Source organism: Choloepus didactylus, chromosome 21 (assembly GCF_015220235.1).
Source record: "Choloepus didactylus isolate mChoDid1 chromosome 21, mChoDid1.pri, whole genome shotgun sequence".
NCBI classification, from domain to species: domain Eukaryota; kingdom Metazoa; phylum Chordata; class Mammalia; order Pilosa; family Megalonychidae; genus Choloepus; species Choloepus didactylus.
Window position 1 is genome coordinate 2101115 of NC_051327.1, and position 24741 is coordinate 2125855.

The window sequence follows — 24741 nt, forward strand, 5'->3', positions numbered from 1 at the left end:
CAGTATGCCTTCATTTTTGAGTAATGGTTTTGCTGCATATAGAATTATTTTCATATTCAGACTTTTGAATATGTTCTCTATTGCCATCTGGCCTCTGTTGTTTTGAATGAGAAGGTAGATGTTAATTTTACTGTGGGTCTCTGGTATGTAATGAGGCATTTTTCTCTTGCTGCTTTCAAGATTTTATCTTTGGCTTTGGGTTTTAATAGTTTGTCTATGGTGTGTCTAGGTGTGGCCTGCTTTGTGCTTATCCTACTTAGAGTTTGTTGAGTTTCATGATGTGTACATTAATGTTTTTCATCAAGTTTAAGAAGTTTTCAGCAATTATTTCTTCAAATATTTTGTGTGCACCTTTCTCTCACTTCTCTTCCTAGGACTCCCATTATGTGTGTGTTGGTACACTTGGTGTTCTTTGAGGCTCTGCTCATTTTTCTTCTTTTTTGTCTGTTCTTCAAATTGGATAATTTCCACTGATCAACCTTCAAGTTCACTGATTCTTTCTTCTGCCATCTAAAATCTGCTGTTGAGTGACTCTAACAAATTTTTCATTTCAGTTTATTATACCTTTCAACTCCAGAATTTTCATTTTGTTCTTTTTCATAATGTCTATTTTATTATTGAGAATCAGTTTATTTATCATCATACTCTCCTTTAATACTGCAAACATGATTTCATTTAGTTCCTTGAACAAACTTATAATAGCTGCTTTGAAGTCTTTGTCTGCTAAATACATTATTTGGGGAAATTCAGAGACAGTTTCATTTTAATGCAGTTTTTTCCTGAGTCTGGGTCATTCCTGTTTCTGTCTTGTAATTTTTTGTTGAAAACTTGACATTTTAGTTAATATATTGTAGCAACTTTGGATTCTGAACTCCCTAAAGGTTACTACTGTTTTTGTCCATTTGTTTAGTAGCTTTCCTAGGCTAATATTTTTTTAAATTCAGTTTTATTGAGATATATTCACATACCATACAATCATCCATGGTGTATAATCAACTGTTCACAGTACCATCTTAGTTGTGCATTCATCACCCTAATCTATTTTTGAACATTTTTCTTACACCAGAAAGAATCAGAATAAGAATAAAAAAAGAACACCCAAATCACCCCACTCATCCCATCCTATTTTTCATTTAGGTTTTGTCCCCATTTTTCTACTCATCCATCCATACACTGGATAAAGGGAGTGTGATCCACAAGGTTTTCACAATCACACTGTCACCCCTTGTAAGCTACGTTGTTATACAATCGTCTTCAAGAGTCAAGGCTACTGGGTTGGAGTTTGGTAGTTTCTGGTATTTACTTCTAGTTATTCCAATATATTAAAACCTAAAAAGTGTTATCTATACTGCATAAGAATGTCCACCAGAGTGACCTCTCGACTCCATTTGAAATCTCTCAGCCACTGAAGCTTTATTTCATTTCATTTTGCATCCTCCTCTTGGTCAAGAAGATGTTCTCAATCCCACAATGCTGGGTCAAGATTCATCCCCAGGAGTCATATCCTGCATTGCCAGGGAGATTTACACCCCTGGGAGTCAGGTCCCACATAGGGGGGAGGGCAGTGAGATCACCCACCAAGGTGGCTTAGTTAGAGAGAGAGAGCCACATCTGAGCAACAAAGAGGCACTCAGTGGGAGACTCTTAGGCAGAATCATAAGCAGGTTTAGCCTCTCCTTTGCAGTAACAAGCTTCATAGGGGCCAGCCCCAAGACAGAGGGCTCAGCACATCAAGCCGTCAGTCCCCAATGTTTGTGAGAATATCAGCAACAATCCAGGTGAGGAGGTCCAATACCTCTGCATTCTCCTCCAGCTCTTCAGGGGGGCCCCAAATATATATTTTTATTCTCCACCCAAATTACTTGAGGATGTGTTGCTACTTCATTCTAATCTATACAGGCCTACCATAGCTCACTTCCTATTCAAATTTCCATGTAACTGTAGTGTTTGAAAAACTGACTGTAGAAGTTATATTGTTTAGAAAATATAGATCCTACATCCTGGGCTAAAGTTTTGAATTCTGTCTCCCCTTTTGTGTGAAGTCACTGATGTCTCTGCTCAGATTATTTTTTATTCTTGTTTTATTTCTAAACCTGGCTTCCTAGGTTGCCAGATGCAGGTTGCTTCCATATCTGCATAGTTTAGTGGTTGCCAGTGATTAGACTGAAGTTGCACCAAATATATTGAGCTAGTAAGGCTTCTGTTCTATTAATGGATTTGTGTGTGGGTAGGGGAGCATACTCAAAGTTTTCAGGTTTTTTTCAAGTTTGTCCCAGGTTTTCTTTTTTCCTATGCCTTTTTGTGTTATCTGGCCATGAACACTGCTTCAGTATCAGCTAGGATTATGTAGTTAGCTTGGCCCCTCTCTGGTCTCTGCTGTATGTGCACACCTCATCTAGGAAAAAGCTTGCTCTAACCACAACGACAACCTCAATCTAGTAGGACTGTTGTTCCTCCTTGCTCAGCCACAACTGAAACTGTCACTTCTAATGCCACTGTGCATGGGCATTGCCTACCACTCCAAGTCGAATGATCCATTTTTAATCATGACAGAGAAGATTTCAGTCCCACCAATGCAGGGTGAGGGGAGAAGGGGAAGCTGGGAGCAGCCCCAGGGAAAAATGACACAAATTGCAATTGTTCTTATCCAAACTTCAGTGGTTTTTCAAACATAAATGCTTCTCAGATTTTTGCATAACTTCAAGATTTTCAGAGCAGTAAAAGGGTTGATTTTGTTTTTCGGCAGAAGGAATTGCCAGTCTCCTTACTAGCACATAGCCACAGATTTTGCCCCTGAGCCCACAATTTCTGAGACATGCCAAAAGTTAAGTCAGTCTTTTCTTCATGGGCCTAGTGTCTGGCACAGGAAACTTGTAGGACAGTTTCACTTCTTATCAGATCTGCCCAAGAGGCATTTCTTTATGACATGAAGGAGTGGGTGTCATGGCCCAAGAGGGCTTTTGTAGCCGAAGGACTTAAGAAAGCACCAGAAACCTTCTGAGAGATGAGCTTTTATTATGGGACTTCTTGGAATGGATTCAGGAGTGCCCTGAATGGCAGTGAGTTCAGAGCACAATATGGAAATTGTCCGCACTTTGGGGGGCTGAATAAGCTGGTTATAAGGGCTTGACATTCTAACAGGTATGAGAGCATAAGGTGGAGAGCAGTGCCATGCAACATAGGGAGGGACTGATTGTAATCCACAGGGAGGAGGGGAGGATTATAGATTATTTTGTAGATAACAGTATCTCAGGAAGTCTCAGCGAGGAGGTAGTTTCAGGAATAGATTACATTTAGCACCTGATATTACAAGGAGAATAGGTCAAACCTTAGCTGTCCTTAACTGTGTGCAGTCTTCAAGACACTTGGGGGCCCAGGGCTCCCACAGTGGCCATGGAAAGATCTGAGACTATTATAAAAGACTTGGTTAAAAATTTCTCTGCTACCCTAGGCTAGCATGTTATAACATGGGGCAACTTATGATAGCTACTGCCAGAAGTATAATATTGCATCTAGTAGGTATATCTGCCCTGTGAGCAGAGTCTAGGAACTCAGCAGAAGGAAACAGTTGAAAATTCTGAAATCATCTGTTTTGGTTTGCTAAAGCTGCCAGAATGCAATATACCAGAAATGGGTTGGCTTTTTCAATGCAGTTTTATTAAGCTACAAATTTACAGTTCTAAGGCCATAAAACTGTCCAAATTAAGGCATCAAGAGGAAGATACCTTCTCTGAGGAAAGGCTGCTGTCATCTGTGGCTGCTCTGTCACATGGGAAGACACACGGTGATGTCTGTTGTTCTTCTCTCCTGGGACCTGGTTTCAAAAAGGCTGTCTCCAAATATCTGGGCATTTCTCTCTCGCTTTTCTGAGCCTTCTGAGTTTCATCTATCTTTTATCCTCTCATAAAGGACTCCAGCTAGGGGATTAAGACCCAACCTAAATGGGCTGGGTCACATCTCCATGGCACCAATCTAATTAAAAGGTCACACCCAACATTAAGTCTGCCACCACAAGAATGGATTAAAAGAACATAGCCTTTTTGGGTTACGTAAGAGCTCTAAATCAGCACAATATCTGAGGAAGATGTCCAGTGACCAGAATCTAATTGCAGCTGCATGTCTGCGACATTGGCATAAGCCCGGTTTGCTTGCAGGATAGTAGTGTCTTTCTCTTCAGAGCTAAGACATGTAAAGGACCTTTCCTTCTCTATTGGATAGATCCATGGATCCATGAAGATTTCAGATTAGCTGGAGCATAGGACCATTCATGTGAGGAAACAGAGCACTAAAGATTGTTTATAGGTTTATGGACTTCTACAGCTTAAAATTCTGTTTCTCTAACACTTCCATTTTAATCTCTGCAAACTTTTGAATTAAAGCAGGTATGATTTCTATTTTCAAAAGAGGAAACTGAGGCTCATATGAAGCTGAAGAGTTTGGTTGAGGCTATTCTGTGGAGAATCTTGAATGCTATCGAAATCAGTATGAACTTAATCCAAAAGGGTGGTTAGAAATGGCCAAAGTTTGTGATTAGAGAAGTAGTAGGGTCAGGTTTGTACTTTAGGGCAATTTAGTAAAGAATAGGGGAGAAAGGTGAGAATAAAACCTTTAGCAAATGCCTGTATTTGTAAGTTTAGAGACAGAAAGAGAACCCAAAAAACCCCTAAGAATATCAGAGAATCATGGGACCAAAAGCTATTAAGGAGTGGGTGACAGACACTGCTAGTTATCCCCTAATTGCTGTTCTCCTAAGTGGGTCCACAGTCTTCCAGAATGAAGACATTTCCCAGTCTCCTTTGAAGGTAGGTGTGTCCATGTGACTAAGTTCTGGCCACTGGGGTGTACGCAGAACTTTCATGTGAGACTTCCAGGAGGTGTTCTTAAAAGGACGGGGCACACTCTACTCCTCCCTGCCTCATTCCTGCTGGCTGGAATGTGGGCGCAGCAGCTAGACTAGTAGTCGCCACCTTGAACTATTAAGTGATCTTTGGAATGGAGTCATGCATAGCAGAGCCACAAGACAGGAGGCTAGGTGTCTGACATCATGGACTTCAGACCACCCCCAGGCTCGCTGCCTCCGAGGGTCTTGCATTTGAGAGAGAGGTAAATATTTATTGTGTTTAAGGTACTATTACTTGGGATTTTCCATTTCCTAATAAATATAGAGGCGATGGTCAGACGGCATCAAAAGCATCAGCATTTTTTGCTGCTTCTGTAAATATTAGGAGGATAATAGTGAATCCTTAGCACACTTCCAGTGGTGCCATGACAGCAGAAGAGGCTGTAAAATGAACAAAGTGATGAGACGAGGTGACGGGGAGAAATGATAATGGCACCTACATTGACAGAGCACCTAGTGTGTTCTGGTATTCTGCTGAAAGCATTACATATGGTAGCTCCTTAAATTCTTACCAAAACTTAAGCAGATTTCTAAAATTTTTACCATTTAAGAATATAAAAACTAAGGCCCAGAGACATTAGTGACTTGCCTAAAGCACTACACATGGCAAAAACTAGAAACTGACCCTACCTGACTCCAGAGCCCAGACTTGTTTCATACAACCATGAAGTGCTGCCAAAAGCAAGACGGGAGGAATGGAGAGGGTTGTTAGGGAAGAGTCAAGCATGCCCACCCCATGGAAGTGGAACCAATGGAGAGGACAGACCAGAGATACAAGGAAACTATCAGGAAATGGATGCACTGGAGTTCTAATATGGAGCACTTTCAACACATATATGATTGATTTATACTGTATGAGGTCAGGGGTGAGGGAGCAGGGGATATCCTTTTCCTTTTTGTTTAGTAATTCATACCAGTAATGGCATTATTTCCAAGCTATCTGTATTGATACATGAAAGAACAAGGTGCAGAACAGTATATTTGTTTAGATATACCTGGAGTATCTCTGGAAAGACAGATGAGAAACTAGTAACACTGTCTCCTAGGAGGATAATTGGGAGGGAGGGTAGAAAAATTTTCACCTTTTGTATTTTGATTTTGAATCAGTTGATTTTTTTTTCTTTTGGCTTCGAACAACAGAAATTTATTATTTCACAGTTTTTTTTTTCTGTACACCCTCTTTCTTTAAAATTTTATTTTATTGAGATTGTTCACATATCATACAATTATCCAAAGATCCAAAGTGCACAATCAGTTGCCCACAGTACCATCATACAGCTGTGCATCCATCACAATTTTTTCCCAATATTTAGAATATTTTCATTACTCCAGAAAAGAAATAAAGACAAAAGGAAAACTCAACTCCTCCTCTACCCCTAACCACCCCCCCTCCATTATTGACTCATAGTATTGGTATAGTACATTTGTTACAGTTGATGAAAGAATGTTAAAATACTGTTAACTGTAGTACATAGTTTGCAATACGTATATTTTTCCCCTATATACCCCTCTATTATTAGCTTCTAGTTATAGTGTCATACATTTGTTCTAGTTCATGAAAGAGATTTCTAATATTTGTATAGTTAATCAAAGACATTGTCCACCACAAGATTCACTGTTTTATACATTCCCATCTTTTGACCTCCAACGTTCCTTCTGGTGACATATGTGACTCTGAGCGTTCCCTTTCCACCACATTCACACACCATTCAGACTGTTAGTTATTCTCACAATAATTTGCTACCGTCACCTCCATCCACTTCCAAACACTTAGGTTCAACCTAGTTGAACATTCTGCTCATAATAAGCAACTGCTCCCCATTCTTTAGCCTTGTTCTATATCCTGTTAACTTATATTTCATATCTATGTGTTTACATATCATAAATAGTTCATAACAGTGAGACCACGGAATATTTGTCCTTATGTGTCTGACTTATTTCACTCAATGTAGTGCCCTCAAGGTTTCTCCATCAACCCGTTTTTGTTTTTTTAAGACAGTTTTGTTCACCCACCATACTTTCCATCCGAAGTAAACAATCAGTGGTTCCCTGTATAGTTACATATTTATGTATTCACCACCATCACCACTATCTATATAAGGACATCTCCATTTCTTTTACAAAGGAGGAAGAGTCAAAGAAGTTAGAGAGATAAAAGAAAAAGAAATGAAAAAAATGACAGCTAAAAAGCAACAAAAAGAAAGATAGAATTAAACTAAAGTAGAATCAAAGAGTCAGACATCACCAATGCCAAGAGTCCCATATCCCTCCCTTATGTGCCCCTCCTATAGGCATTTAGCTTTGATATATTGCCTTTGTTACATTAAAGGAAGCACAATACAAAGTTTCTGTTAACTATAGTCTCTAGTTTGCACTGATTATATTTTTATTTTTCCCCCAATACCACCCTATTTTTAACATCTTGCAAGGTTGACATTTATTTGGTCTCCCTCATGTAAAAACATATTTGTATCTTTTATCACAATTGTTGAGCACTCTAGGTTTTATTGAGTTATACAGTCCCAGCCTTTTATCTTTCCTCTTTCCTTCTGGTGTCCCACATGCTCCTAACCTTCCTCTTTCAACCATACTCACAGTCATCTTTGTTCAGTGTTCTTAAATTGCTGTGCTACCATCACCCAAAATTGTGTTCCAAACCTCTCACTCCTGTTTTTTTCCTATCTGCCTGTAGTGCTCCCTTTAGTATTTCCTGTAGCACAGGTATCTTGTTCACAAACTCTCTCATTGTCTGTGTCAGAGAATATTTTAAACTCTCCCTCATATTTGAAGGACAGTTTTTCTGGACATAGGATTCTTGGTTGGCAGTTTTTTTCTTTCAGTATCTTAAATATGATCACACCACTTCCTTCTTTCCTCCATGGTTTCTAATGAGAAATCCGCACATAGTCTTATCAAGCTTCCTTTGTATGTGATGGATTGCTTTTCTCTTGCTGCTTTCAGGATTCTCTCTTTGTCTTTGATGTTTGATAATCTGATTATTAAATGTCTTGGCATAGGTCTATTCAGATCTATTCTCTTTGGGGTATGCTGCACTTCTTGGATCTGCAATTTTATGTCTTCATAAGAGATGGGAAATTTTCATTGATTATTTTCTCTATTATTGCTTCTGTCCCTTTTCCCTTCTCTTCTCCTTCTGGGACACCCATGACTTGTACATTCATGTGCTTCATGTTGTCATTTAATTCCCTGAGACATTGCTCATATTTTTCCATTCTTTTCCCTATCTGTTCTTTTGTGTGTAGGATTTCAGGTGTCTTGTTCTCTAGTTCCTGAATGTTTTCTTCTGCATCTTGAGATCTGCTGTTGTATGTCTCCACTGTGTTTTTCATCTCTTTTGTTGTGCCTTTCATTTTCATAGATTCTGCCAGTTGTTTTTTTTCAAACTTTTGATTTCTACCTTACGTTCACCCAGTGCTTTTTTTATAGCCTTGTCTCTTTTGTATATATTCCCTGAACTCATTGATTTGGTTTTTTATTTGAATTAGAATATTTCTTTGAAAATCTTAATAGATTGTTTCATTAAAGTGAAACAATACCTCAATTGCATTTTGAATGAGGTGTAGGTTTGTTCCTTTGACTGGGCCATATCTTCATGTTTCCTAGTATAGATTGCAGTTCTCTATTGTCTAGGCATCTGGTTTCCTTGGTTACTCCAGTCAGAATTTCTCAGACCAGAACAGGTTCAGGTCTCAGAATAGGGTTTTATTCAAGGCGTATCTTAGAGGAATGACAGACTTTCCTGTGAGGTTTCCAGTCACTCTGCTTATCCTAACCTGCCCAGCAGGTGGTGACTGTCAGCCTGTTACCCCTGACTGCTGTAAGGAGGTGTGGTCCCCTGCATGTCTGGTTTGGCTGTTTTCACGTTGGCTGTGGGGTCTGGTTCTGAAGGGAAAGCTGGGCCCCACCTCCTTACTCTTAGGGAAGATACACTCCCTAGGGAGTTGTCATCTGCATTTGAATAGTCTCTCTGACTCTGTTATCTCCAATGCTGTCTGGGTCAGAGTGCTGTTAACTGAAAATGGCTGTGGCTCTCTCTTCTGAGCCCTCAGGTTGAGAGAGAGAAAATGGGACAGAAAGCCCCCTTTTGGAGCCAGTACACGACCCCCCAGTTTCACTCGTCGGCCAGAGGTAACACCCGGTCTTCTGGCCTCCACCTCCCAGGACAGAGGAGTCTTCTGGCTCTTTAAGGTCAGTCATCACTAAAAGCCTCTCTGTCTACTTGTTGGGGTGGTATAGCTTATACTCAGTTAGTCCACATTTGTTAATTAAAATCCCAGTTGGAGCTCAGCTGAGCTATATTCGCTTGCTCGGAGAGTGCTGCTAGTTTCTACCAAAGCGAGGTTTTGCAGTTCAGCCTGCCAAGGGGGAAGGGGCTCTTGGTGCAGTTCCGTAGCTTTTACTTACAGATTCTACTCTGTGATCTCAGACATTCCTCCCAATTCAGGTTGGTGTATGATGTGTTGACAGTCATGGTTTTTCCCCAGCAGTTATTCCAAATTATTTACTAGCTGTTCCTTGTTGTTTATTAGTTGTTCCAGGGGACTGACTAAATTCCACTCCTCTCTATGCCACTATCTTACCCCTGAGTCAGCTGATTTTTGACAAAGATGTAAAGGCAATTCAGTGGAGAAAGGATAGTGTACAACAAATGGGCCTGGAATAATTGGATATCTGCATGGAAAAAAATGAATTTAGCCCTTTACCTCACAGCAGAGACACAAAAAAATGAACTCAAAATGGATCATAGACCATGTAAGAGCTACATCTTTAAAATTTCTAGAAGAAAACTTGGGAGAAACATTTCATGATTTTGGGTTAAGCAAAGATTTCCTAGATACAACACCAAAAACATGATCCATAAAAGAACAAACTTGATAAAGACTTCATCAAATTAAACATTTTGCACTTCAAAAAACACGATTAAAAAAGAAAAGACAAGCTAGAGACTGGCAGAAAATATTTGGAAGCCATGTCTGATAAAGGATTTATTTCCAGAATGTGTAAAGAACTCTGACAACTCAAATATATGAAGAAAATCCAGTTTGAAAATGGGCAAAATATTTGAATAGACATTTCACCAAAGAGGATATACAAATGGCTAATGTAAGCACATGAAAAGATGATGAAATCACTTCAACATTACTGGTCATTAGGGAAATGAAAATTAAAACAAGTTATCACTACAACCCAAATATTGGTGAGAATGTAAAATGGTATAGCTTGGCAGTTTCTTAATAGTTAAATACAAATTTACCTTACAGCCCAGTAATTCTGCTTCTAGGAATTTATCCTAGAGAAATGAAAACATTTTCCACATAATGGTATGTATGTGAATGTTTATAGCAGCATTATTAATAATAGCACCAAACTAGAAACAATACAAATACAAATATCCATCAACTGATGAAGGCATAAAGAAAATAAGTCATCCATACAATGGAATACTTTCAGCAACATAAAGGAATAAAATTCTGAAACATGGTACAACACAGATGAACCTTTGAAACATTATGCTAAGTGCAAGAAACCAGATGTAAAAGACAACCAGATGCAAAAAAGATTCCATGTATATGAAATGTGCAGAAAAGGCAAATCTACAGAGACAGAGGCAGATTAGTGGTTGCCTAGGGCTGGGAGTGGGAGCAGGGCAAATGGCAGAAAAGAACTTTTTTGGCTGACGGAAATGTTCTAAATCTGGATTGTGGAGCTAGCACAACTCTATTAATTTACTAAAAACCCTTGAATTGCACGCTTGCAATTGGTGAATTTTATGTCATGTAAATTATACATCAATAAAGCTGTTTTTAAAAAGCATTATTTCATTGGGGGGAGAAGGGGCATGCAGTAGTGGCATCTGAGGCTGGTGGTGTACTAGGCTTCCTAATTTGTGGATTTAGGTTCTTAGAAATATTGAGTCTTCAGGAATTACCATACGCCTTAGAGAAAGAGTATGCCTGGGATGAGAACTAATAAATGGCAAAATTATTTTACTTTAAGGACAAGTATATTATGCAATTACAAACAAAGATCTTTTTTTTTTCTTTAATATTTTGGTTCCTATGACAAAGAAAACCCTCCCAGATAGTTTTTCTCTCTTCTGCAGTGTTACGTTATTTGTTTTAGGCTAAAAAGGAAACTAAGTACAAAGATTCTGGTGGGTTTTAGCGTGGTGTGCTTCAGGAAAGAATAGGAGGCCAACGTGGCTAAAGCAAAGTGAGAGAGGAGCGGGAAAAACAGTGGCAGGGACCAGTTCACATAGGCCCGCTTCAGAGCACGAAAGTATCCTAAGGAGTGCAGGTTCCAGTGGCAGGCCTGACTGAGTTCAAACCCCGGTGGTGACACTTTGTAGCTACGTCAACTTTGAACCAGTTGCTTAACTTCTTTCTGCTTCATAGTATTCATACTCATAATGTTCATAAGTCTGTGAAGGTTAATTGCACTAATATATGTCAGCGCACATAGAAGGGGCTCAACAGATAAATTAGCAGAAGAAACGAGGAGAAGACAGGGACCTGTTCTCAGGAAACTTGTACCTGGGCATTTCTGTAACAGCCGGCGGAAGAGTCCAAGAGCACCCAAAACGCCGGAGGTCGCCATAGTAACGGCCAACCACTTCCGGAAGAAGTACGGCGCGCGGCGAGGTTCATTTCTAGCAGTCTCCCTGAGCAAGTTGACAAGAAGAGCCGCAGAGGGATAGGGAGTCGGTTCTGCGGGTCCCAGCCTGTTGCGTCCTAGGTCAGCCCCGGTGCTCTCGCCGGGTCGCCGGCTTCCGCCGGCTTCCGCATCCTCGTTGCGGTCCCGAGCCAGCTCTTACCGACTGGACGCCCGGCCTGAGGTCGCGCAGCCATGGACTTCTCCAAGTTCCTGGCCAAAGACTTCGACGTGAAAGAGTGGATCAATGCGGCCTTCAGGGCTGTCCCCAAGGAGGCGGCGGCCGGGAAGGTGGACGGCCACGCGGCCACTCTCGTGATGAAGCTGCAGCTGTTCATCCAAGAAGTGAACCACGCCGTGGAGGGTGAGTCGCGGGGGCCTTGCCCCCAGCTGCCCCAAAATGCGGTGCCCATCCATGCGCCCTGGTGGGCAGAGTTCCCCGCACAGGGCAGTAAATGTCAGTACTTCACAGGTTGAGAAACTGAGCCTTGTCTCTTTCGGTCCTTGTGGTTTTCTCAGCTTGGGGCTAGGCTGCCTTTAACACTTGCTAGTTTGGGATGCTGCTTTTCCACCTCCAGCAGTGCTATAAGGTTTTCTTTTAAGTTAAAAGAGTGAATTTTAATAACGTTAACTAATAGGCAGTTGATCCTCAGAATTGCCAAAAACATATTGAAGTATATGGGAATGACAAAAATCTGGAAAACACCCGTTTTTAGATTTTTATTTCAGCTGAAGAAGGACTGGCCTGAAAGGGATTTTAGCCATTTTTTTTTAAGGATAGTTAATTGTAAAAAAAAAATTCACACAAGCAACCATCTCATGTAACTCCTCAACTTGACTTTTATTCACTCTAGGTTTATTTGGTACCTACTGAGTGTCAGTCTCTCCTCTGGGGTCTGTGGGAAAGACCCTACAAGCACACTGCCCACTGGAAGCTTATGATACAGCAGACAGAACTTTTGTTTTTTTTGTTTTAACCATTTTTTATTGAAATGTATTCACAAACCATACAATCATCCAAAGTATAAAACAGTTGTTCACAGTGTCATCGTATAGTTGTGCATTTATCACAATTTTTGAACATTTTCATTACTCAAAAAAATAAAAATAATAAAAATTAAAATTAAAAGAACACTCAAAACATCCCATACCCCTCCTCCCCCAGATTTTTCATTTACGTTTTGTCCCCATTTTTCTCCTCATTTGTCCATACACTAGGTAAAGGGAGTGTGAGTCATAGGTTTTCACAATCACACAGTCACACCATATAAGCCATGTAGTTATATGCTCACCTTCAGAAATCAAGGATGTTTGGATTGCAGTTCAACAGTTTCAGGTATTTCCTTCTAACTATTCAGATAAACTAAAAACTAAAAGAGGAATAGCTATATAGTGCATAAGAGTTACCTCCAGAATGACCTCTCAACTCCATTTGAAATCACTCAGCCACTGAAACTTTATTTTTTTTCATTTCTCTTCCCCCTTTTGGTCCAGAATGCTTTCTCAGTCACACAATGCAGGGTCCAGGCTCATCCCTGGGAGTTACAACCCACATTGCCAGGGAGATTTACATCCCTGGGATTTATGTCCCACACAGAGGGGAGGGCAGTGAGTTTACCTGTCTAGTTGGCTTAGAGAGGCCACATCTGAGCAACAAAAGAGGCCCTCTAGGGGTGACTCTTAGGCACAATTATGAGTAGGCTTAGCCTCTCCTTTGCAGTAACAAGCTTCATAAGGGCAAGCCCCAAGATTGAGGGCTCAGCATACTAAGCTGGCAGTCCCCAGTGCTTGCGAGAATATCAGGAATTCCCCCGTTGGGGAGGTTTAATATTTCCACATTTTTCCCCAGTCCCTCAAAGGGGTTTTGCAAATACTTTTTATTCTCTGCCCAAATAGAATTCTTATTTTTTAGATGTGTTCTTTGTTTAAGAAAAGTGGGGGAGGAGGGGTTTTATTTCACTGCAGGATAGTTATTGGACTTTGCATCCTTTACTGATTATTGAGCATCTACTATGTGTGTGTCAAGAAACGAGCATTGGGTATGACAACCTTCCAGAGCTTGCTGCTTTGTGGGAAAGATATATACACAGTTAAATTACAGCGAGAAGGTGGCTTTGCAGAGAAGAGAACCAGGAGATGTGAGAGTTTGCAGGAGGGTGCAATTACCTCTTATCTGTGGTAGGCCTTGAAGGAAGACTTCACAGGGCAAAGAGTGGGGAGGACATTAATAATAATGTAATAACAAGTATCTGAGGGCTTGGTATGCCAGGCACAAAGTGCCTCATGTGTACTAAGTGCTTGGCAACTGGGGGAGGGATAGTACACTTCATCAATGTACTTTATCCCTTGAATCTTATTTTAGTAAGAACCTTAAACACTAGAATTCAATATTTGTTCACAGTTTCTTTTTAACTTGGGTAAAATTTACATACAGTGAAATGCATGAATCTTATTTGATAAGTTTTGGCAAATATATATAACCAGTATACTCAACCCCCCATCAAGATATAGGACATTGCTATCACTCAGGATAGTGCCTCTATATGTCTTCCCACTGAAATCTAGCCCTTATCCTCCCAGAGGCAACCATTGGCAGGGATAGTTTGAAAATGGATACAGGAGTGGACTAAATTTTAGGGGGCTGTGGAGAGGAAAAAAGAGGTACATAGGAAACCAGCCAGGGTTTGAAGAGTGACTCAGGTTTAGCAGGAGTCTGTGTATATTCTGTCTGCTTCGTTAGACCAAGCTCAGAATCTTACCCAGGGTCAGCATTGGAAACAGATTATTTTGTGACAGAGCTGGATGAACAGGGTCCTGAAGCAGATCTTTAAGATATTGGGTTCTATTCAGTACCCTGGTAGAGCAGAAGACTCTAGTCTTCTCTGGTTTTCAGGAGAACTCCTCTTTAAAGATTATACTTTTACCCTCCCATGCCATAGAAGACATCATGATCTGCAGACATTTTCAAATTTTAGTCTATACTTGGGACAGCTGTTTAAAAAATGCAGATTCCTTGATCTCATACCAGACCTACTAAAGAAGGTAGCCTTTTAACAGTACTTCAGCTGAGACTGGTTGTCAGTGGACTGCAGTTGAAAGGACCGTACAAAGGGACTTTTGGGGCCAGACATGCATGGAAGGCTGAGTTTCAGGACTGTGCAGTTTGGGGCAAGTTACTTAACCTCTCTAGCCTCACTTTTCTTATCTATAACAGGTGGCTATGAATGCCTTCTAGGTTTGCCATGGATATTAAGCTATGTATTGTCTGTAAGGCACCTGGCACATAGCAGACTTCACAAAATTTCCAATTCCTTCCCTCTTCTTTCTTGCAATGGGGTGATCACTCAGTGGTGGAAGTCAGTGGATGTTGGGTCAAGTTGACAGTTTATCCCCTGGTAAATCACACAGCTCTTCACCCATCAGCCCATGCCCCCAACCCATGCCCATTTTCTGTAGTCTCTGCAAAATTGTGGGGCTGATAATTGTGTTAGTGAAGATTTCCTTCCTGCTGTCTGATTTCACTGGGACTGACCCGGTTTTCACTTTTTGTATATATTGGGTTCCTGCTGCAGAAACAAGTCACCAGGCCCTTCAGAACATGCCCAAGGTTCTCCGTGATGTCGAAGCCCTTAAACAGGAAGCATCTTTTCTGAAAGAACAAATGATTCTTGTCAAGGAGGACATTAAAAAATTTGAACAGGACACAGCTCAATCCATGCAGGTATTTTGTCTCCTGTCGTAAGTGTTGATTCTTGTTTTTTGGCAGACATTCACTCATGGGGAATTTAGAAGAGCACACCACTGTGGGAAGCCAACCTTAATTCAAACTCTACTGAGCACTCAGACTACTCTTTCACTTGGTTCTTTTAGCGTATTCATCTCTCTCCTTCTGCATCTCTGCTCTTTATTTAAACACTTTTTTTAGTATTGTTTCAGTATATTAGATTACTTGATTTCTGATGTTTAAATTGTATTTTTAATCCTACCTTCCTCACTTGAGTTTCCTTAAAAAAGGAAAGCCTTCTGTTTTCCTTACTAAAGTTATGGTATTTTTATATACTGAGCTTTTTGATTACATGTATGTTCCTTAAGATTGGATTTCCTGGGTTTTAGCCTTTCCTTTATTAATCTTAACCTTTTATTAATTTTTTTGTTCATATCGAATTTTTCTTTTTTTCTCATTGGTTTTTAACTTTATCTTAAATTTTCTTTGCTTGGTCGAAGAATGGGTGTGTGTGTGTGTCTAATTTTGTATCACGTTTTTCCTTTTTCGAAATCTTTTGACTTTAAATTCTCTTTTATATCTCATTTCTTTCCTTTTGAATAACAGTATTTTAAACTCACTTTATTTTTAATTTCTTAGCCTTCTTGCAATGGGTAATTTTATATATATATATATTTTTTTTTCTTCATAAGAGCAGTTGTAGGTTTATAGAAAAAATTGTGCAAAAAATATAGAGTTCCCATATATACCCTCCCGCCCAAACACACAGTATTCCTTGTTTTTTATATTTTGCATAGCTGTGATTTGATTTTATAATGATTGCTAAAAAGCTTGGCAGCAGGGGTGGTGGTGAGAGCCACCCAGAGGATGGGTTAAAGGCATCCTTCCTCGCTCACCCTTGCTGTTCAACTGGTTCTGGTAGAGCGCCCTGGGAACCAGCCAGGGAAATCACTGGCCAGCTGATCCAAATCGCCTCTAGGATTCAGCCAAACTGAGCATCTGAACACCAGGCACTTAACAAAAGGGAAAAAGAAGTCTATTTAGAGGGTGTGTGATACTTTTGAAATGAAAAGCATTCTCAGCCTTTGCTTTAGAATGCTCTTTTCTTTGAGATCTTGTGCTCTCACTGGATATGTATAAAAAGTACTGGTCTTAGAGATTATTCTTGTTCACAGGATAGATGTATGGCTCTTTGAAAATGTAAAAAACATAATGGGTAATCAGTGGTAAAGATGAAAATGTAAAAAACATAATGGGTAATCAGTGGTAAAGAAGTGTTTAATTACCAGTATTTCAGACATTGGTCATGTGGGAGTAGGGACAGAAAAATTGACATGTAGAAGATTCCTAAAAGCCAAAAGTTTGTAGAAAAATAGGAGTTTTCTAGTAGGAAGGAAAGGGTCACTGTTCAGTTCTCTTACATTATATTCAACTTGAATATTTGTTTAACACCTGCAGAACAAATTTAGCCATATGATTGATGTTGTAAGGAGTACAGAAGCTTCCTGAAGACAGGAACATGTCAACATACTTATGTTGCAAGTCACTGGTGGAAGGTAGAGAAAAAGGAACCATCCCTTCCTTAGTTTTTTTTTTTTTTTTTCTATTTTTTAAATTGTGGAATATAACAAATATACATAAAAGTGATAACTTTCAAAATGTGATTTAACAAATAGGTAGAGAGCAAATTTCAAAGAATTTTATAGGTTACAGTTCCAGTTATTTCCTTATTGTGAAATATATATACAGAAAGGTGATAACTTTCAGCGTACATTTTAATCACTGGCTATAGAGCAATTTTCAAAGAATGCTATGAGTTACAGTTCCACAATTTCAGTTATTTCCTTATTGTGAAATATAACATATGCAGAAAGGTGATAACTTTCAAAGTACAATTTAACAAATAATTATATGGGAAATTTCAAAGAATGTTATGGGTCATAGTACCATAGTTTCAGTTTTTTCCTTATTATGAAATATAACATATATACAGAAAGGTGATAATTTTCCAAGTACAATTTAACAAGTAGCTATAGAGCAAATCTCAAAGAATGTTATGGGTTACAGTTCCACTATTTCAGTTCTTTCCCTTCCTTAGTTTTTTACCTCTCATGTCTGTTTCAGGTATTGGTAGAAATTGACCAGGTGAAGTCCAGAATGCAGCTTGCTGCAGAATCTCTTCAAGAAGCGGACAAGTGGAGCACATTGAGTGCTGATATTGAGGAAACATTTAAGACTCAAGTAGGTTTCTTATTTAGGGGATTTTGTGACATCTGTTAGGCAGGAACTTGAGGTTAGGTGAAAGCAAATGAGATAGTCATTCACTCAAAACCATAAGGAATAGTAAAATGTGGCATACAGAAACATCCAGGTTGAGGGGCGGGTCTGAAACTGCTCTCAGTATTTCTACTCTCTTTAGTTTGCACCTTGTGCTTCACTGAAGACTCGTAGTCACAGAGAGCAAGTTTAGAAGAAGCTTTGGCAAAAAATACATAGGCAGAGAAAACAGGGCAAATGAGAGCACGGAATTTGGGCTAACAGGCCCTACCTGCCCTGTGACCTCAGCGAGTTATTTAAACCCTCAGGTTCTGAAAAGTGTGAACCATCATGATATTTTTGATACCAGGTTATAAAGATAAAGTGACCCAACTAAGTTAGGTAATATAGGCTTGTACTTTAAATATACATGGATAAATTAAATTTCTTTGGGAAACAAAAGGATCAAGTGAGATGATGTCTTATGAAAAACCCTTTTCAATTGTAAAGCACAATCGTTTGTCATCTTTTTTGTTTTTTGTTTTTTGACTTTCAAAGTTTTTTAAAAGTTCTAAATGCACATGAGAAAAAAATTCAGTGAACAGGACTAAACAGTGAAAAGTAAGTTTTTCTCTTACCTTGACCCCAAATCTGCTAATTTCCCTTCTAGAGACAAGCCCTGTTATCAGCTTTATGCCTGGCCTTCTAGATAAACACACACACATATGTTCCTCACCTTTTTTTTTTTTAACACAAATGGTAGCACATTATGAACACTGCTTTGCACTTTGCTTTTTTCACTCAATGTATCTATTGTTCCAGATCAGTTATTATCTTTAAGTACAGTAGAACCATATTCTTTTCTATTCCATTTCAGAGTCCCTCAGAGTACTTGACAAGTTTAAATTGATTCAAGCTTCATAGAAGTAAGTTGCAAATCTTAACTGAACTCCTGGCACATTTATATGGGAGAGGATGGATTCAGATATTTAATACTATAATGTTAATTAGCTTTCCCCCTCCCCCAATATTCAAAAATATATTTCCAACTGTCCACTGGCCAGATCCATCCAGCTGGATTCCTCCTAAGCACTTCAAAATCTGAATTCTTTATTCTGTCCAATGCCACCCCCTCACCACCACCACCTCTTTTTCTTTTGCCTCCCTCTCTTTGTTAATGGAGTCATTTTCCACCCAAGCATCCAGGCGCCTTAATGGAGTCATTTTCCACCCAAGCATCCAGGCGCCTCAACAGTCTTTAACTGAAGGCTTCCTCTTTGCTGCCCCTCCCTTATGCCTCTTCAGTTTATCTGTTCTTTTTCTTGCTTTGCCACTACTCTGTCATAATCTTCAACCATTTTATCCCCCGAGCTTCACAGCAGCCCTCTAATTGGTCTCCTGCCTCCAAGTCTCTCCCATACTCCATTTTGTGCTCCACCTGTGACTTCAGGGATCTTCGAAAGCATAGATAGATTGGCACATGCCCCCCCCCCTCCTGTTTATTTTAAACCTTCAACAATTCTGCATTTTTTACTGGATAAATTTTAAGCCCGTTAACAAGGCATAACCTGTCTTTTACTACAGAGATGTGGTCTGCCTTTTTAGCTTTTTCTCCAGCTGCTCCCTCCATATGATTTCCTCCTTCTGACTGCTCCAGACTGTCACACTCCTTTTATGTCTTAAGATTTCTACCCAAACTACCTGTCCTTTCCTTTTATTTGCTGAAGAGGAGACCTCTACTCATCCTTCAAGATTACTGCCTTTTGTGCCTCTCCTATGCAGGATTTATTGCTCCCTTGCCAGTGCTCCTGTAGCACTTGAGCTGTGCTTCTTAAATTAATCTTTCTGTTCCAATACAGTGTTAACTCAGGTGCTGAAATGTGACCTTAACTTATCTAATACAGTGTCTAATATATCACAGATCCCTGTTGAATGTTGAAATGAAATAAAATCAATTAATACCCTCAATTCTTTTTAAAAATAGCATTTTTTCTAATTATACACTGAACTTATGTATGTCTTAGAATATTTGGAAAACACAGAAAAACACAAAAAAACCAGAAAAACTCAGAATAATTCATATTTGAATGCCCTAGTAACATTTTTAAAATGCTTGTTAGGTATTTTTCCTATGTGCATATATTTTAGTTGTGTGTACATTTATGTATAAATGAAACAAAATTGGGATCCTAGTGTCCATCTACTTTTTTGTCCTCTTCAAAACAGTGATTTTTAATGGCTACATCATAGTCCATATTCCATTATGAGGGTGCCATAATTTATGTTTTATTTGTTATGTAAGATTTGGGCGACTTCCAGTTTTTGCTATTATAACACTATAATCATATTAATTAATTTTAATATATTCCTCTCTCTGTATCCCTCTGATTGTTTTCTTAGGATAGATTTCCAGAAGAGGAAACACCAGGTCAAATGATGTGAATATTTTTAAGGCTCTTGACACGTTTTGCTAAATTACCCTCAAGAAAGACATTATAAATTTGTAGTACAAAACAGACAGCATATGAGATTTTTTTTCCTTCTTTACACCCTTACTAACAATAGCTGTTATAATTTTTTAAAAGCTTTGCCAGTTATGAGGAAAATTCTACTGCCTTGTTTTAATTTGCATTTATTTGAGCACTAATGTTTACAATTATATTAGGGTTCTCCAGGGAAACAGAACCAATAGGAGATATCTATATTATAGATATATACGTATAAAGTAAATATTATAAGATTTTTCATAGGAATTGGCTCACATGACTGTGGGCACTGGCTAAATTCTGTAGGGCAGGCTGCACACTGGGAACTTGGATGAAGGTTTCAGTGAATTCCCCAGGAGAAGCTGGCTGGCTGAAGTAGAGATAGAAATTCTTTCTGACTGCTGAAATCATCAGTTCTCCCTTTAAAAGGCCTTCAGCTGATTAGATGGGACATCTCCCATTGCTGAAGGCAATCTCCTTTGTTAATTTTAGATGTACTCAGTCTCAGATGCAATCCATGAAATGTCCTCTCAGTAACAATCAGGCCAGGGCTTGCTTGATCAAACAACTGGCCATCATAACCTAGCCTAGTTGATGCATGAACTTAATCATCACAAACATCTTATGTTTATGGGCCATTTTCTTGTTTTATCAATTGTCTTTTCACGTATTTTGTTCATGTTCAATTAAGGTATGAGGGATCTTTTAAAACACATATCCTGTATTCTGGTCTTTTTATAGGATATAGCTGTAATTTCTGCCAAACTAACAGGTATGCAGAACAGTTTAATGATGCTTGTTGATACACCCGACTACTCAGAAAAATGTGTGCACTTGGAGGCACTGAAGAACAGGCTGGAGGCCTTGGCCAGCCCCCAGATTGTAGCAGCGTTCAGCTCTCAGTCTGTAGGTGAGTGCTGGTCATTTTCTCATCTCTCTATATATCTCTTTACAGAGATAAGGCTTTTTGGGTCTAGTCTTTAACTGTTTTAGTGTTGATTAAATTATGTAGATTAAAAGTAGATGTGTTAAAATAATTAGATGTGTAAATTTTTATTTACTTTTTTCAACATTTAATGAATATTTTCAAGCATACAGAAAAGTTGAATGAATTATACAGTGAACACAATAGCTAGATTTTACCATTATTTTGTTAAATTTGCTTTTATCAATGTCTATCCACCTACCTATCCCTCTATCCATCCATCAATCCATGTTATTTTTTTTTATGCATTTCAAAGTAAATTGCAGACATCAGTCAGTATACTTCACTCCTAAACACTTTAACATTCATATCACTAACTAGTTCAATACAGGTTTTTAATTCTTTTTTTTTTAGATAGCATTTATATTTAGAGAAATGCACAGATTTTAAGTGTACCATTTGATGAGATTCCACCCTTGTCCAGGTATAGATTATTATGATGGTACATTTTTTTCCCAGGATTTTTTCAACAAATAAGTTTATCTACCTACCCCTTTCCCGCTCATCCACAAAACTATTGGTTAGCAGGAAGAAGGGACATTAAAGCTGTTTTCTTACCTGCACAGCTGTTTATGGACAGAGAAGTCTATAGCCACAGCTTTGCTTCCTCCACTCCTGCTCATGTTATGCGAGCCCTTCTGCACTGGCTTTGATGTTCTCCAGAACCTGTTCTGGGAAGTTCTCTCTGTTTGTTTCCTGGGTTTGTTATAACAAATGACCACAAACTTTTTGGCTTAAAACTACAGAAATGTATTCTCTCACAGCTTTGGAGGCCAGAAGTCCTAAATTAAGACGTTGGCAGGGCCATACTTCCCCCAAAGGCTCTAGGTAGGGGAGATTCTATTCCTTGTCTCTTCTAGCTGTACTGGCTGTGGGCATTCCTTGGCTTGTGGCTATATCACTCCAGTCTCTGCCCTCTGTAGTCACATCTTCTCCTCTTCTTTGACTTCTCTGTGTGTCTATCTTATAAGGATACCTGTGATTGCATTTTGGGCCCACCTGTACTGTCCAGGATACATGCCCCTCTCTCAAGGTCCTTAACTTAATCACATCTTTTACCATTATAAGATCATATTCACAGGTTCAGGGATTAGGATGGGGACATATCTTTTTTTGGGGTCACCATTCAACCCACTGCTGTCTCCAACAAACTGCTTCATCAAATTTGAAGGCCTAATATTTTATACTTTTTCATTTCTCTATAGGAGCCAACAATGTTGTTTTACTCCCTCCTGTTCTAAAAACACTTCCTTGGCTTCTGAGATGTAGCATCCGTTTTGTTTATATGATGGTACATTTATTTATTTATTTTAAATTCAGTTTTTTTGAGATATATTCACATACCATACAGTCATCCATGGTGTACAATCAACTGTTCACAGTAACATCATATAGTTGTGCATTCATCATCCCAATCTATTTTTGACCATTTTCCTTATACCAGAAAGAATCAGAATAAGAAGAAAAAATAAAACTAAAAAAGAACACCCAAATCATCTCCCCCATCCCACCCTATTTTTCATTTACTTTTTGTTCCCATTTATCTACTCATCCATCCGTACACTGGATAAAGGGAGTGCGATCCACAAGGTTTTCACAATCACACTGTCACCCCTTGTAATCTACATTGTTATATGGTCATCTTCAAGAGTCAAGGCTACTGGGTTGCAGTTTGGTAGTTTCAGGTATTTACTTCTAGCTATTCTAATACAATAAAACCTAAAAAGTGTTACGTGTATAGTGCATAAAAATGTCCACCAGAGTGACCTCTTGACTCCATTTGAAATCTCTCAACCACTGAAGCATTATTTTGTTTCATTTTGCATCCCCCTTTTGGTCAAGAAGATGTTCTCAATCCCACGAAGCAGGGTCCAGATTCATTCCTGCGAGTCATATCCTGTGTTGCCAGGGAGATTTACACCCCTGGGAGTCAGGTCCCACATAGCGGGGAGGGCAGTGAGATCACCCGCCAAGGTGGCTTAGTCTGAGAGAGAGGGCCACATCTGAGCAACAAAGAGGCACTCAGGGGGAGAGTCTTAGGCACAATCATAAGCAGGTTTAGCCTCTCCTTTGCAGTAACAAGCTTTATAGGGCAAGCCCCAAGACAGAGGGCTCAGCACATGAAGCCATCAGTCCCCAATATTTGTGAGAACATCAGCAACAATCCAGGTGAGGAAGTCCAACACCTCTGCATCCTCCCCCAGCTTCTCAGGGGGGCCCCGAATATGTATTTTTATTCTCCACTCAAATCACTTTGGGATGTGTTGCTATTTCACTCTAACCTATACATACCTGCCATATCTCATTTCCTGTTCAAAGTTCCATGTGATTGTGGTGTTTGAACAAACTGACTGTAGAAGTTATATTGTTTAGAAAATATAGATCCTGCACCAAATAAATGTTTCTTCCCTTGGTCTCGCATGGAAGTTGAAGTTCTAACACACAATCAGTTTCAACCTTTACTCTTTGGCCCGATTTGCCCTAGTCTTAACCAGATCTGCTTCATTCATATCTCTAATTGAAGTCTGGGCTGTTTCTCAGCTTTTTTTTTTTTTTTTACTTGCTGTATGCATTAATACTGACATTCATATCTGCCAAGCTCTAGCTCTGAGTTTCAGGTGTCACACAAATATCCAGTGTTCCAGAGACCAATCAGGTTATACACCAAGGGATCAACATCTCAGAGTTTGGAGATAGCCATTACAATTCAGGAATAGATTTGACTGCTGTAAGAGCTTAAAATCTATGGACCATTACAGTAATCATTTCCCTGTTAGGCTGTGCTCTAAGATTCAATTCTGAGTTTACACATTGTAGTTAGTCCATATTGGTGAGGCATTATAGTGTTTACCTTTGTTCTAGTGTACTTCACTCCAAATGCTGTCTACAGGATCCATTCACCTCCTCACAACTTTGCTCCTTGTAGTTGCTCAGTATTCCATTGCATGCATACACCATAGTTCACCATTCTGTTCCTCAGTCAGTGTACCCTTAGGCCATGTCCACCCACTGCAAATCATGAAAACTGCCTCCATAAACACCGACGTGCAAATGTCCATTCATATCTCTGCTCTCAGATCTTCCAAGTACATACTCCATGATGAGGTTGCAGGACCTTATGGCCCCCACATACTTAGCTTCTTGTGGAGCAACCACAGTGACCTCCGGAAAGCCTACTCCATTCTGCTTCCTCATCAACAGTAAATAGGTACATCCCTCTATTCATGTTTTCTCCAGCACTTTTACCCCTATTTATATTTTTTCCTACAATTTTATAGAGATATATTCACATAACGTACAATTATCCACAGTTACAATCAGTTGTTCACAGTATCATCATATAGTTATACATTTATCACCACAGTCAGCACTTGAACATATTGATTACTATGACAAAGTTTTTTTTTTTTTTTTTTTTTTTTTGGTGAATAATAGAAAAGATAACAATAAAAAGAAAAATAGTGTCACACAACACAATATATTTATAAGGAGAGAAAACAACACTACTACCAAGAATCCCATATCTCTCCCTTATATCCCCCTCTCATACACATTTAGCTTTGGCATATTGCCTTTATTATGTTTAATGGAAGCATATTACAATGTTACTGTTGACCGTAAACTCCAGTTTGCTTTGATTATGTTTTTTTCTCAATACCGTCCCTTTTTCAACACTGCATGGTTGACATTCATTTGTTCTTCCACATGTAAGAACATT

The 24741-nt window shown here is 39.1% G+C and overlaps 1 protein-coding gene across 2 annotated transcripts in view; it reads left to right on the plus strand.

The window, feature by feature from the left end:
* Positions 1 to 11558: 11558 nt before the first annotated feature.
* COG7 (component of oligomeric golgi complex 7) overlaps positions 11559 to 24741 on the plus strand; it is a 106729-nt gene continuing 93546 nt past the window's right edge. For both annotated transcript variants that reach the window (XM_037814448.1, XM_037814449.1), the window contains exons 1-4: positions 11559 to 11936; positions 15145 to 15293; positions 17421 to 17537; positions 20780 to 20948. In XM_037814448.1, the coding sequence (XP_037670376.1) occupies positions 11768 to 11936; positions 15145 to 15293; positions 17421 to 17537; positions 20780 to 20948 (604 nt within the window). In that variant the 5' untranslated portion in view covers positions 11559 to 11767. The remainder of the gene's footprint in view (positions 11937 to 15144; positions 15294 to 17420; positions 17538 to 20779; positions 20949 to 24741) is intronic.